Here is a 14,673-nt window from a genome sequence, read left to right as displayed (position 1 = left end):
CCTGCAACTTCGTTTGGAAAAATCCAAACTGCCACCGTAGCCAACAAGGGTCGGTTCGATAGAGAACCGCCGCTCGTTGGCTGGATGATCCACCACCTCAGTTTTTTCGGTTTGTTTTCGGTTGGATACGGTTTATCTAATACTTTTCTTACCCCTAATTTTAATTGTGATTGCTAATAGTCATGATCGACTTTGAACAAAAAAAAGAGAGTCATGATTGATCGTGTGGACAGGCATGGGATTCCATGTTGTGGCCTAGGCTCGACCTAAACCAAGCCTATTAGCGTATGTCTCGACAAACTACTAAATTGTCGCAAGAGAATGTGGAGATAAATATTTAGGTTGTCGCGCAAGAAGTCCATACATCACAAACTGACTTGTCACAAGAAAAATCATTTTGTCATCTAAGATTGGCGTATGTCTCGAAAAACCAATAAATTGTCTCAAGAGAATGTGACGAAAAATATTTTGATTGTCGCGCAAGAAGCCCATGGATCACAAGAAAAATCGTTTTGTCACAAGAAAAATCGCTTTGTCACCTCAGATTACCCGCCAATATGCGCGGTATGTGGGTGCTGGTGTGTTACATTACGCGACAAAAGTTTAAGTTTGTTGCAAGAGACCTTTTCTAGGGACAAATTAAGTTTTGTCGAGAAAAATGTTTGTCGCAAAATCTAGTTTTTCTTGTAGTGTCAGGACAAGCTGAGCCGAACCACTTCAATAATGACTCCTAACTAAAGTGTTTAAAAGAAGGTATAGTTGAGTAGGTTTGTAAAATGGGTTAGGCTGGCCTGACTCTAAGAAAGAAGTGCTCAAGCCCTACTTGGCCTTGGGCTTTTTTGGCCCTAATGGTTGGATGGGTGGGGTCAAGCCAGGCCGACCTTATACCAAATAGGCTAGGCCTTATCTAAGGGCCTAGAAACCTTCAAGCCTATGGGTGGATCACTGAGCGGGGCCAATTTGACCCTACCAAATGATTGGACCACTGTTAGTTTAATTAAAAAAAATTAACTTGGTTAAAATGGGGTTTGAACCTACAAGTTATTTGATTCTCATTCCATCATTATGCCACTTAAACTCAAGGCTTTACTTGCCAAAAAGAATAACCAAATTCTAAAATATGAAAATGTTACATTATTTATCAATTATAGCTCTTCGTTAGGGTCGGGCCATGACCAAAGTGTAAGGTCCAAGCCCTACTCATCGCTTAAACAAACTAGGCTAGGCTTGCTGAGTAAGTCGTTTGGATCGGTCAATAAAGAGGGCTAGGTTAAGACCGGCCCATTGGGCCTGGGTCATTTTTACAGACCTATGGTTAGTATTTTAAGTCATAAGAAGAGTGTGTACTAACTATTTGTAACTATTTTCTAGTAAGGTTTTATAAGCATGGACATATTTATCAGTAGTTAGATCATGCAATAAATGAGATGCATCACACTATTTAACAAAGGATAAAAAAGCAATTATAAATGTTTTTAAAAGGACTAATAATCATTTGGTCGAGTGATCGACAACCAATTTTTCCTTTATAGAAAGAAATTATGTGTTTGAATCTCATGGACGACACTTGTTTATTAATAAAAAAAGTTAAAAAGAGGTGGGAGGCAGGGACGGATCCACGTACAAAGGTGGGGGGTCGGGCGACCCCCCGGCGGCCAGCCGAGAAGCCCACAACACCCCATCTCTCTGGACAGCGACCCCCCTTCTCTGGACGGTGACCCTTACGGCCTCACTTCTCTCAACCTGGGGGTGGTGATGATTTGGATGCCTGGTGAGTAGTGAGAGAGAATGAGAGCTGAGAGTTGAGAGAGTGAGAGAACAGAGATCAAGAGTGAGAGGCGAATACTGCTGACTTAAGGCTACGTGGGCTGGGCCTAGTTGAAAAGGAAACCAATTGGAATGGGCTAATACCAGTTGGTGGAGCAGCCCTTTTAACTAAAAATTTTTTTTTAAGTGATTGTTAATATTACTAAACCCTTAAGTTCGGCTCTAGGCAAATTTTTGTTTTGTTTTTTACACTGATTGACATTGTTAAGAGTATTTAATATATGACATATAAATATCAATTTAAGAAAAAAACAAAATGGCCAAATGGTTTCAACATCTCACCTGCTCAATATTTTTAAGAATTTTTCCCAGACAAAAAAATCTCCAGAATTTATTAACTTGTGTGTGTGTGCAATGTACTCCTCACTCAGTCACTTTTATTCTCTTCCTTAATTAAATTTCCCAAAACCCACACCACACAGATCCAACCCATTAACCCAACCTCCACCACCGAAGCCGGTCACCTGCTCGGTCCCTAAAAAATTTTGCCGCCGCTTCGCAGCACTAAGCTCCACCTGACATGACCCCCCAAGTTGGGAATCCTGGATCCGTCTCTGGTGGGAGGTATTTTATATTATTATTCTTTAACAAAGTTCTTAAATGAAGTTTTTTAGTCTCAAAAACTTGGTGAAATGGTAAGATAAATTTTAGGTTCGTTAACTATAAATAACATACCACCAAGAAGCTATAAGATTGAAATTAAATCATGTGTGTTGAGAGTGTCGAAATATGACATTTGCATTTAAAAGCTTACATCAACATATAATTAGATTGCAGACTTCTCCATAAATTGTCAATTATTTTAAATTAAATGCTTTAACTTTAACTTGCGATCTTTACAAGTAAATCATGCAGGCCAATTTGTGGCCACACGTGAAAACAAAAATCACATCAGGCTTTTAAAAAAGCCTTATCATCAAAATATATAAAGTTTTGAATCTCTCCCTATCTATTGCCGACGAAAATTCTACTCAATTTTTTTTGTTAGTGTTCGATAAACTACTTGATGAGATACTTTCTAGGATTAGTAAAACATGATTAGTGTTCACTAAGTTAAACACCTAACGTTTCTGCAGGACAGAAATCCAAGTGAATATATATACACCAAACACTTGGTGAGAAGTATTAGAGAATCCCACTGAATATACAACAAACGCTTGATTCTAATGAAATCTATATGTGGTTAATTATAGTTGGAAAAAGCATTTCATGATCTGCAAGTGAACTCATCGAGAACTATAGTTGCAAGTGTTTGATCTCTTTATTTTCAGCATTTCAACATCTAGTTTATACAATTTTTTTTCTTTGAACAGAAAGTTAAAAAGAAGTGGATGAAACCAATACTAGTAAATGGACAAAGAATCTTATCATAAGATTAGTGCCTTTGATGCTGTATGCTGTATTTACACTACTATCCCCCCCTTCCGAGCTGATTTCACCCTGCCAAACACAATATTATGCATCAGAAAAGATCAATTAAAGCACTAAGCAGACAAACCAACCCATGTAATAATGTAATATAACAGAATAAGTAAACAGAAAACCCCAAAATAAAACAAGACAAGAGGGGGAGGGGGAGAGGGAGAGAGAGGAAGAGGAAGAGGAAGAGGGGGAGAGGGAGAGAGAGAGAGTAACTCCACTAATTAATAATAGAATATCATATTAATGAATACCAAAGGTCCAAAACCAAATACATCCGAAACTAAACCATTACTCTCTACTTCTTACAAGTGGAATATAAATAACACACCCAAAACTTTATTTTTAGGGAAGACAGACACATAAGGGAATTTGAAAGTTAATTGAGCTATACCATATCCTCCATGCCCCATTCTGTATGCTACCTACTTGTACATGTACGTTTCTCACCCATTATAAGATGATATGAAATTATGGTATAAAATTGTGGCATATTAGCATTACTGCACTTTTTATATAAGTAGTGCTGAATATCCCATATTTTTATATCATAATTTCATACTATCTTATGTGACAACTTACATGACATTCATACATTGGACATTAAAAAATAAAAATAAAAATACAAAAAGAAAAAGAAAAACTATATCCAATAAAATAATGACACGTGGGATTATATATAAATGTGGTATAAAAATATGGTAAGTATAACATTATTCAAAAAAAGTGTCGCCCATTTGATACGTTATATCATATTGCTCAAGTTCCACAGTCGAGTCCAAGATCAATAAGGTTGGACCGAACATTTCTTTGGTCCGACTTGGACTTGGTCTTACCGAAATTTTCTGCTTAGGCTAGGGCCTGTCTGCCCGTTTAACATGCCTGAGTATTAGTATTAGTGTTCTCTGAAACTCATAAACATAAAAAGACAAGGAAGCCACTACCAAGGAATAAAATTTTGGGTTTCGAGGAAATGTCAATGGAAATTTCGACGGAAATTTCAAAAATTTTTAAATTTCGACAAAAATTAAATGGATTTGACGGAAATTGTTATTAAAATACGGAAATTTTGAATGAAACTTTATCATATGTTTATTTAACATATTATCTACTATAATGATAAAAAACATTGAAAAAACCAAATTATATAGTATGTTTCATGTGATATGTAATAAATATAATGCGCGTTGTAGACAATACTGTTAAAAAAATACTTCACTAATTAATAATTATATAATGAAATTACATGAATAAATCACCAATGTGGCAACAGAAAGTAACAATCTTACTCAAAGGGACTTGGAAATGGTCTTCGATAGTTAAATTGAGCCGAATTGGGTTAAAATAGAACCAACCCGATGACAGTAACAGCAACAGCAACAGCGGTTTACCTAAAATTTCAATTTCACAAATTCTCGATCTCGAAAATGGATAATCAAACATTAAGGGAATGAAACTTCATGATGAGGGGATAAATTTTTTTTTTATTTACAATTAAACGAAACACGAAAATGACCAAATCAAATCCCAAATAAAATTCCAAACCTTTTTTTTTTCTTTCTAATTGCTTAAAGACTCCAAATCTTAATTAACCCTAAATTTTTTTTTTTTTTTTTCTTTCCTTTCCTTTTTTTTTTTTTTTCTTTTCCTTTCTTTTCTCTTCTCTTTTTTCCTTTCCTTTACCTCTTTTCCCCCGTGTCTTCCGGTGGTCTTCGTCTTCTTCAAGCAAGTGGTCTTCCTCTTTTTTTTTTTCTCCAGTTTTTCTTTTCTTCTCCAATCTCCCTTCACTTCCAGTTTTCCTCCTCCCTTCCTAATCTCTCTCTTCCCTCTCCCTCCCCCGATCTCCTTCTCTTCCTCCTCTCCCTCCCCGGATCTCTTCTCTCCCTCCGACGACGGCGCGCCGCTGCAGCTCCCTCACTACCAAAAGCCACTGCCGCAGCAGAAAGCGAGAGAGAGAGGAGAATGGCGACCACAGCAATGAACTTGGCTCTAACAAACCCGTCGACTTTCAGTCTTCCAAAGTCTGCAAACCCTTCAAAGCTTAGGGTTTTCACTCTCAGATGCTCCTCCGCTGCCTCAACCGCAGTCCCAGGTACTGCTGCTATTTCTTTTGTCACCCTTCTTTTTTTATTCACTGAGTTTGATTTCACAGTAATTAGATTGAAGAACAAGTTGATTGGGTGCAATGGGAATGCAGTTTTATGTCCGAGAATTTGAAAATAACAAAATGATGGGTTTGCAGATTAAACAACCCACAAGTCATTCATTCTGTTCTTAGGGTTTAGGGTCTGTTCTCAGCATTCATGTTTTATATGAATAAGCAATCAAGTAAGCTAACTGAAAATTGAGGTAATAATATGTATTGCAAGCTAATATCTCAAGTCTCAACCCTTTGGTTTTTATGCCCTGTATCTTGCATGCGATAATTACAATTTTTTTTTCTCATTCTATTAGAAGGTTCAAGACATTTATAATGTTAGATGTTGTTAATTCCTTGGTATTATAGATTTATTTTGGCAATGTTTTCCTCTGTTTCCCCCATTTTTATTTCCTTAGCAATCCCTAGACGATATTGGGGGGGGTAGTGGTATCTTAGTTCTTAGAATTAACTGTTTTAGAATTTAGAAATAACACCCATTTAGGTGTTATTAAGATGAGATTGTGGGCCTTAAATCTCATTTTAAAGTCTCTCAGAGAATTCACAACTCATTTAATATGAGATTTTTAATCCCTTTCTAACCCCAAATCCCACCTCACTTCCTCTTCTAAACATACAATAAGAGAATTGTTGCATATTAGTCAATTAAATTTTGATCTTTCTTGTGCTTTAGATTTGGCAGAAAGACCTTGGAAGACTTCAGATGCTAGACTTGTGCTTGAAGATGGTTCAATCTGGAGGGCAAAGTCATTTGGTGCTTCAGGAACCCAAGTTGGTGAAGTTGTATTCAATACATCCTTGACTGGGTGAGATGACTTATAAATTTTGTAGCTCCCGAAAATTTATCTTACATGCCGACTGTCATTCTGGGTTCTTTGTTTTCGTGGGGTTTAGCTGCCTGCTATATAAACTTTTTCATTTTTTTTTTTGGTAAGAATAATCCTTTCAATTTCCAGTATAAGGGTTTCTCAACCTTTGACTGTGGACCCTCTCTTTTGAACTTGAGGCAGTATATTAACTTAAACAAGTATTAGTTACCCTTCTCGGAACATCTATTACAATTAGTTTCAAACAGCTCCTGCCTTTCTTCCAGTTGAGAGTGATGATAATCACTCTTTGGTTAAAGGAGATCTAGTGCTTGCATTAGTGGAAGTAGTCAGGTTGGGTATCAATGTTCAAGAGTTGATAAGTTCAGCATGTACTTGGAGTCTGATGTATAGGCATTCTACATTTTTATGCAGGTATCAAGAAATTATTACAGACCCTAGTTATGCTGGCCAATTTGTCCTGATGACAAACCCACAAATTGGAAATACTGGTGTAAATTTTGGTAGGTGGAGTTTTCTTTCTAATTTTTAAAAATTGTATCATCTTGGATATGTTGAATTCTGACATTTGATGCCTTGCTTATCAGATGATGAAGAATCAAGGCAATGCTTCCTTGCTGGTCTAGTGATCAGAAGTTTAAGTATCAGGTATGCTTCCTTCTCCTAATACTTCTGTAGGAACATTAATATCAGCTACTTCACTGAATGGGCTGTACTCAGTTTTCCAATAAACCGTTTCTGTCTATTGTTTTGCAGTACTTCAAATTGGAGATGTGCAGAACCACTTGGTGATTATTTAGAAGCAAGGAATATCATGGGAATTTGTAAGTTAAACCATGTTGTTAATCTTTAAGGCACTAATATTTTGCAGAATCATGCTAATTGGTGTGCTATGCTGTATGTGTATAGCTTCTGACTTTTACTTTTGATGCTGACTGATTATGCAACAGATGATGTTGACACACGTGCTATCACCCGCAGATTAAGGCAAGATGGAAGCCTTATTGGTGTTTTGAGCACAGAAGAGACAAAAACAGATGAAGAACTATTGGAAATGTCTCGTTCGTGGGACATTGTTGGTAAGGATTTCATGGAGTTAGTTGAAGAAGGCAAAGGATTAGAAGTCCATGGTTTCTTGTTTTTAATTTTGCAGGGGTTGATTTAATAAGTGGTGTTTCATGCAAGACCCCTTATAATTGGGTTGATAAAACAAATTCTGAGTGGGATTTTAACTCCAATAGAAGAGATGGAGAGGCTTTTCATGTAAGTCAGCATTGAGTTCTATTTACATTACTATCGGGCCTATTTGGTAGCAGATGCGATAGCAAATGGACTGGTATTGCTCTTGTTGGTAGTTCAGTCTTAATTGACTTTTTTTTTTCTTTTTCTTTTTTCTGTGGTTCTCAATTGAAGGTTGTTGCATATGATTTTGGAATCAAGCATAACATACTTAGGCGCTTGGCTTCCTATGGTTGTAAAATCACTGTTGTGCCTTCAACATGGCCAGCATCAGAGACTCTTAAGATGAAACCAGATGGGATCCTTTTCAGCAATGGCCCCGGAGACCCATCTGCAGTGCCTTATGCTGTTGAAACAGTCAAGGAGATACTTGGAAAGGTTCCTGTTTTTGGAATTTGCATGGGTCACCAGTTGCTTGGCCTGGCATTAGGTGGAAAAACTTTTAAAATGAAGTTTGGTCACCACGGAGGAAATCATCCAGTCCGCAATCTTCGTAGTGGACATGTTGAGATAAGCGCTCAGGTGTGTAATTCTTATAAATTTCTCTTACATAGAATGGTCTTTTTTAAGATTCCATTATATATTATAAATTTGAAAGAATTGAACTGGCATCGTGAAGGGACAGGTAAAACTGTAAATTGGGTCTTGAGATACATTATGCTGTTTTTTATTATTTATTTCTTTTTCATATTTGTGGCAGAATCACAACTATGCGGTTGACTCTAAATCACTTCCAGAGGGTGTAGAAGTAACTCATGTCAATCTTAACGATGGGAGCTGTGCTGGTCTTGCCTATCCTGCACGAAACATCATGTCTATTCAGTACCACCCTGAAGCATCCCCAGGACCTCATGATTCAGATTATGGTAATGTGAATTATGTTTCTACAGACTGATAAATAAATATCAAATTTTATGACCATCATTTATGGTGGGTGCTTGAACCAATTGCATCAGAACAATCCTAGAGGTATGCACTCTTCGTAGGAAATCTAGGAATTTCATCACCAACTGAAAGGTGAAGGTAGAGCTCATAGGATGAGGATTTTAACCCTGTTACTTCTTCCTCTCTAGTTTCTTAGCCCACACACCCTATACCATTTTTTTTTTAAATATTTTACATACTAATGATACTGATGTAAAGAAAATTTTTACTGCAGCTTTTAGGGAATTCATAAAGCTGATGAAGAAAATCAAAGTAAATGCATGAACAATATCTGCACTGGGCTTTATTTGATGGATGGCATGCCTAAGATGGGGACGGTTCAAATACAGCCGTGTCTATGGGATTAACATCCTATTTAGGAGTGTTCTTCCACACCCACCCCCCCCTTTCTTCTTCGCCTTTTTTCTACCGTTGTAATGTTGATTGTAAAATAGTTTATCTGAGTACTTGTCATATTTAATTTGTCCTACATGACTTTTCATTCTTTTCAGTGAATTATCTGTCTAATTTACTAACCTGTTCCCACTCTTCCCCCACCCCAAAAAAAAAAAAAAAATTTCAGAAAGAAAATCAGAGAACATAACAAAAGAAGGCCTCTTATCCTCTATGTTTGAAAGTGGAAAGCTATTGCTATTTGTTACAAATGCATGAGAAAAAACCTATTGCAGAAAGATAACATATGTGATATGTCGTGTTTGGCCTTTTAATTCGAAAAAAATGATGCTCAGATTCAACCAATTGGAAGGGAAAAAAAAAAAAAAAAATCAACCAATCAAACTTAATGCGTAACATGTCGCTCATGACATGCACAAAGGTAATAAATCTTGTGGGTGCACTACCCCATTTCCTCCTTTATCCCGGTCTCCTCTAAATTGCAATTTTTAATAAATTACTTATTCTAAGGGAATTGAACCTTACTTGTCTTGATTCTAACTCATTTTTCCATCCTCCTTCACCCCAAAAACTTGATAAAATACCTTTATGGTGTGTTTGGATGGAGGAAAAAAACTCAGAATTTAAACAAAACTCAGTATTTAAGAAATTACATGCTCTAATTTCCTTGTTTGGGTTAATAAATACAGAATTTTGTAAATTCTAGGTGGAAAAAAACTTGGAATTTGAAGACCGTAAATTCCAACTTTAAATTCCACCTAAATTGGTGTCATTTTCAAAATTCTAATTTTTACAAAAGAAAAATAAATCGTGTCGACCATGTTGACACTGCTGCCAACGTCACCACCATTAACACCACCACCCCCGCCACCACCCCCGCTGCCGCTGCTTCCACCACCACCAACACCAACACCAAGATCGCCACCACCGCCATCACCGTCACCACCACCACCATCACCGTCACCGCCGCCACCACCATCACCGCCATTTCCAACACCACCACCGCCACCGCCACCGCCAACACCCCAATTTTAGCCACCACCATTTCTCCTACCGCTTGTGGGCCATTACCCCTATCAATTTGGTCAACTCACCATAAACATCATTTTTGTTGTTGCCACCATCACCATCACCATCACTCACTTTTTGAATTAATGTATCAAAAATTAAAACTACCATAAATTTCGTGTTTAAACTCCATTATGTTTACATGTTATCCAAACAAGAGAATTTACATATTCTAGAATTTTAAATCACATCGTTTTAAATTCCGTCATTTATGAATTCCTTAATAATTTCAAAATACTTCATCCAAACGCACCATTAGGGAAGCATAATGAAAAACAAAATAGGAAATTTCTGAAATGCATTTTTTATCTGCTACTCAAATAAGATAGCAAAGTAATCAGATATGAATCCATATCCCACCCTGTACTTCTTCCAATGAAAGAAACCGTTGAACAATTAATAGAAACATCCAGTTACATACTTCTCTTGTTGAGAAGATAACCCATAGGATCCCATCGATAAAAAAAAGTGAAAAGAAAAAAAAAAGGTGAAAATTTACTTAACCTGCAGACTTGTACCTGCAAAGAACCTTACACCTTAAAACCCTGTCCTGAACATAAAACCCTGGCATTACCATAATCTTAACCCTGCTTGGACCATGTGATCTCTGCCTATCCATTAACATGTCTTCCATGTAATGTGGATCAAAGCTCCTATTCTCTTCCACCCTCAAAATTCCCAGTGGTGGATTGAATGAAAATGCAAGCAAATGAAGCAACCAAATGCATTTGGTAGCAACAAGAATGCTTGAAGAACCTGTTCTGGCCATGGCCTTGTCCAATTTAGTGTTGTAATGATGCAACTCATCTTCTGATCACAAAACTTACTGAATTCCTCGCAGTAATATTTTGTTCCCTTCCTTAATACTTCATTCCAGCTTAAATTTCTAAGCGCGACAAAGGATGAAAACTGCGCTTGGCGCGCTTGTTGAGGGTCTAGAAGCTTTGGTGAGCCATTCTTCTGAAACACACAGTTCTCAAAGTCTTGGTACAGTGACTGGTTTATGATAGCTTCCAAATGGTATAGCACTGCCTTTGAATACTTGGAATTTAATGACAGTTTAAATGGTTGGAGAAGCATATTCAAATTGTCCACCAGGGTAGTATCTGATATTTCAATTTGGGCTACAAGGATTTTGCAGAATTGTTTTACTGACAGTCTTGCTTCTGATACTATCTGCAAGAAACCTTCCACCATTACTTCCTCGCTGACGGGCATTAAGTTTTCTGCATTCCCATCATTGGATTTTCCTTTCTTTGGAAAATTCCCAAGCTTTTCGGGGGTTTGGTAATTCTTCCATTATAAACTTGAGAAACTTGCTCGGATTCTGTTCGGTTTGGAGAAGTTTCATTCTTGTGCAGTTGTGCTTCTTCTTTAACCGCGGGAACAACCATGACATCACTCCCCGACTTTTTGGTTGTGACTGAATAGATGAATGAGAATCTGTTAATGGCACAACAATATTAGAATTCCTGCAGTTCCTGATTGCATTTTCGGATTCAGTGGTTATGATAGCAGGCTTACATCTATACAAGATGACACTGAGTTGAAATCCCCCAAACTATTTCTCCTACTTGACCTGAAGTACTCATTACCAGGTGATGTTTGAAGCACAGTGATGTGGTTTGCACATGAGCCAGTGACAGATTTATGATCCTCAGCTGGACAAATGTGGGACTCTGAGTTGTCTAAATCAGAAGGGAATCCTTTTCTTGAAGCCGAGTTTTCCTTGTAATTTGATAGAACTGTTTCATACCCATTTCCTTCTAGCCCATACTCATCCCAACTTTCGGATAATGTTCGATTCTTCATTGGAATTTGTTGATACCCGAGCACTGGTTCATCTTCATAACTCTGTAAAATGTCTCCAAATTTAGTGAACTTTTTCCAACCATAAATTCAATCTTTATGTATTTGACAACCAAAGAAAAGATGGTTTATCCAATATCCAATAGACTAGTCAAACATACCAACTTGATAAGGGCAGAAATGCATTAGTTATTACAGAATGGAAAATATACTTGAACCACAGAAAGATTATAGTCATAAAAAACAATGAAATTTAAATTATATAATTGGGAACTGAAACCACATCATAAAGTGAAGATGCACATTGGAGTAACAATGAAGAAACTGTCTCACAACAATGAAGAACACAGAGCAAATTCCAAACTCTAAAGCGAAAAATGAAAGATGGCTAAAATTTATACTCACAGGTGTGAAAACAGGGTAGTCTTGAGCAGAGAACTGAGAAGCAGAGCGTGAGGCAGGGGAAGAAGAAGGAAACCTGAGATTTGCAGGGCTGCTTCCTTGCACCAAAGCAGCATGGAGAGCTCTCAGCTCCACTGCTTTGGCAATGGCAGCTTGAATCTCTTGCCTGTTAACCTCATTGTTCTTATTGTTATTGTCTGGGTCTTGAAAATTTTACTGTCAGTGGTAAAAGCAGCCATGAAACAAAGAAATGGACAGAGTAGTAGAGCACGTACAACCAGAGAGTAGAACAAAGGAGAAGTGGGAAATTCTTCACAGAGAGAAAGGAACAACGAGGATTAACAAGTGGGTATCCAACGCTTGGCTTTGATTTGCAGGGAGGAAGATCATATCCACTGTAGAATCTTGGAAAACCAGAAAACTCAGAGAGGGAGAGAGAGAGAGCTTTTGTCCTTGTTCTTAATGGATTTGATAGAATGAGAGCATGTGAAGCTGAGAGAGAGGGAGAGTAATTCTTACTCTATGCAGCATGGTGTTCAGTATAAACCAATTTACCAAAATGCCCATAGTTTCCTATATCAACCATAAAACCAACATGAGGTGGTGGTACCACTGTAAACATGATTGCTTGTACTACTAATTAGAAGATGTTTTGCTATATTCCACTACTATGTCAATGGTCTCAACTCTCAAGTGATGGCAATGCCCACTTTATTTGTGAAATAGTATATGTAATCATAGCAATTGATAATCTAAGTGAGTTGGCCCTTGAAGTTAAGCTGCAGCTGCATTCTGATTGCACATGCTTTTTTTTTTTTTTTCCCCTTTCAACCTGTCATATAAAAGAGAAAATATTGTGTTCATGTTGAAGTTATGATGAATATAATATTGGAGTATGATCTTTTCACAGAGGTTGTCTATGGATTATGATGATATGTATTCTACTCGGCTCTAAAAGACTATGAGTTTTTACAAAATTTCTCAATAAGTGCAGACACATAAGCAAAAGATATTTTATATATACGAAATATGGCATAGTTCAAGCTTTAACGCAAAGTAGTACTACCCTCTAACCTCGAAAGCTAAGTCTGGAAATCATTTGCTAATATATTATTTTATTTTATCTCCAACAATTTTTTAATTTTCTAACTAGAAAACCATTCAAAACTCACTTTTATATCGAATACAAATATTGAATTAGCATTAATACTCGCAAGCCATGCATATTGACATTATTGCGTATGAGTAAATATGACTTTTGACCAGTGACTACAAAGAAAATAAGTGGTTGAGGACTTATTTTATGCATGAAACATTGAAACTGAATGAGAAATCAATTAAAATGCATAAAATGGAAAAGTATGAAGTTAAAGAGTATGAGAATGAGGGTAGTTTGGTCCATGACAAAAAATTTCTGAGCGGTCCAATTGCCGAAAGGAGTGGACCGGGGGACAGAAATATCCTAAACCTTCCAAACACTCATTGTCTTGCTTTTCTGTAATTTTATGGTGTGTTTGGATGGAGAAAAAAAACTTGGAATTTAAACAAAACTCAGCATTTAAGAAATTACATGCTCCAATTTCCTTGTTGGGTCCATAAATATAGAATTTCGTAAATTCTATGTGGAAAAAAACTTGGGATTTGAAGGCTGTAAATTCCAAGTTTAAATTCTACCTAAATTGGTGTCATTTGCAAAATTCCAATTTTTATAAAAAAAAAAAAAAAAAAAAATTTGTGTCCACCCATCACCTTGCCAATTAATTACAATACCACCACCACTACCACCATGACGCCGCTACCACCACCACCATCGTCACCACCACTGCCGCCGCCACGGCCACCTCTGCCGCCACCATCACCACCGCAACCACCGACACCACCTCCACCGCCACCACCACCTTTGCCACCACTACGACCACCACCGCCGCCACCTTTGCCACCACCACTACGACTACCACCGCCGCCACTGTTACCACCACCACCACCGACACTGCCACCATCACTACCACTACCCGCTGCCACCACCACCAACACCACCACAGCCGCCACTATTACAACTACCATCGCCGCCACCGTCACCACCACTGACACCGCCATCACCGACATTGACACTGCCGCCGCCGCCTCCATCACCAGTGCCATCACCACCACCATCGCCGTTGCTGTCGCCACCACCATCACCATCACCGCCAATGTCGCCGTTGCCACCACCTCCAATACCCCAATTTTTGCCACCACCATTTCTCCCCTTGCCCGTGGGCCATCACCCCTACTACCATCATCAACTTACCACAAACATCATTTTTATTGTTGCCACCATCACCATCACTCTTTTATAAAACTATTTCGTATTTAAATTCTATTATGATTACATTTATCCAAACAAGAGAATTTACAAATTCTAGAATTTTAAATCACGTCATTTTTAATTCCGTCATTTGTGAATTCCTTAGTAGTTTCAAATTACTTCATCCAAACGCACTATTAGTGAATATTGTAAAGCACTGTACAGTGCCACAGTGGGGACCAAATGAGGTCCTCCCCCTTGGTACCCCGGTAGATACCAAAATGCCCATAAATTTCAGA

General features: G+C 37.7%; 1 protein-coding gene and 1 pseudogene across 2 annotated transcripts; one reads left to right on the top strand and one right to left on the bottom strand.

Annotated features, from left to right (window-relative positions):
• The first annotated feature begins 4,971 nt into the window (after positions 1-4,971).
• On the top strand, positions 4,972-8,886 carry LOC147287111 (carbamoyl phosphate synthase small chain, chloroplastic-like). The gene is made up of 10 exons (XM_086239835.1): positions 4,972-5,338; positions 6,078-6,210; positions 6,646-6,734; positions 6,819-6,879; positions 6,988-7,055; positions 7,182-7,310; positions 7,385-7,494; positions 7,645-7,992; positions 8,171-8,336; positions 8,630-8,886. Exons 1-10 carry the CDS (start codon positions 5,209-5,211, stop codon positions 8,677-8,679), a joined length of 1,284 nt encoding a protein of 427 aa, XP_086095961.1. The 5' UTR covers positions 4,972-5,208; the 3' UTR covers positions 8,680-8,886.
• A 78-nt stretch (positions 8,887-8,964) lies between these two features.
• LOC147287110 (IRK-interacting protein-like) lies at positions 8,965-12,554 on the bottom strand (annotated as a pseudogene). The gene is made up of 3 exons (XR_015121714.1): positions 12,091-12,554; positions 10,130-11,730; positions 8,965-9,392 (listed from the first exon to the last, which is right to left on the bottom strand). The product of XR_015121714.1 is annotated as an IRK-interacting protein-like (transcript).
• Positions 12,555-14,673: the final 2,119 nt, after the last annotated feature.

This window comes from Dryas octopetala, chromosome 4 (genome assembly GCF_963921425.1).
Source record: "Dryas octopetala chromosome 4, drDryOcto1.1, whole genome shotgun sequence".
NCBI classification, from domain to species: Eukaryota; Viridiplantae; Streptophyta; class Magnoliopsida; order Rosales; family Rosaceae; genus Dryas; species Dryas octopetala.
This window is presented reverse-complemented; position numbering and strand designations above follow the sequence as displayed.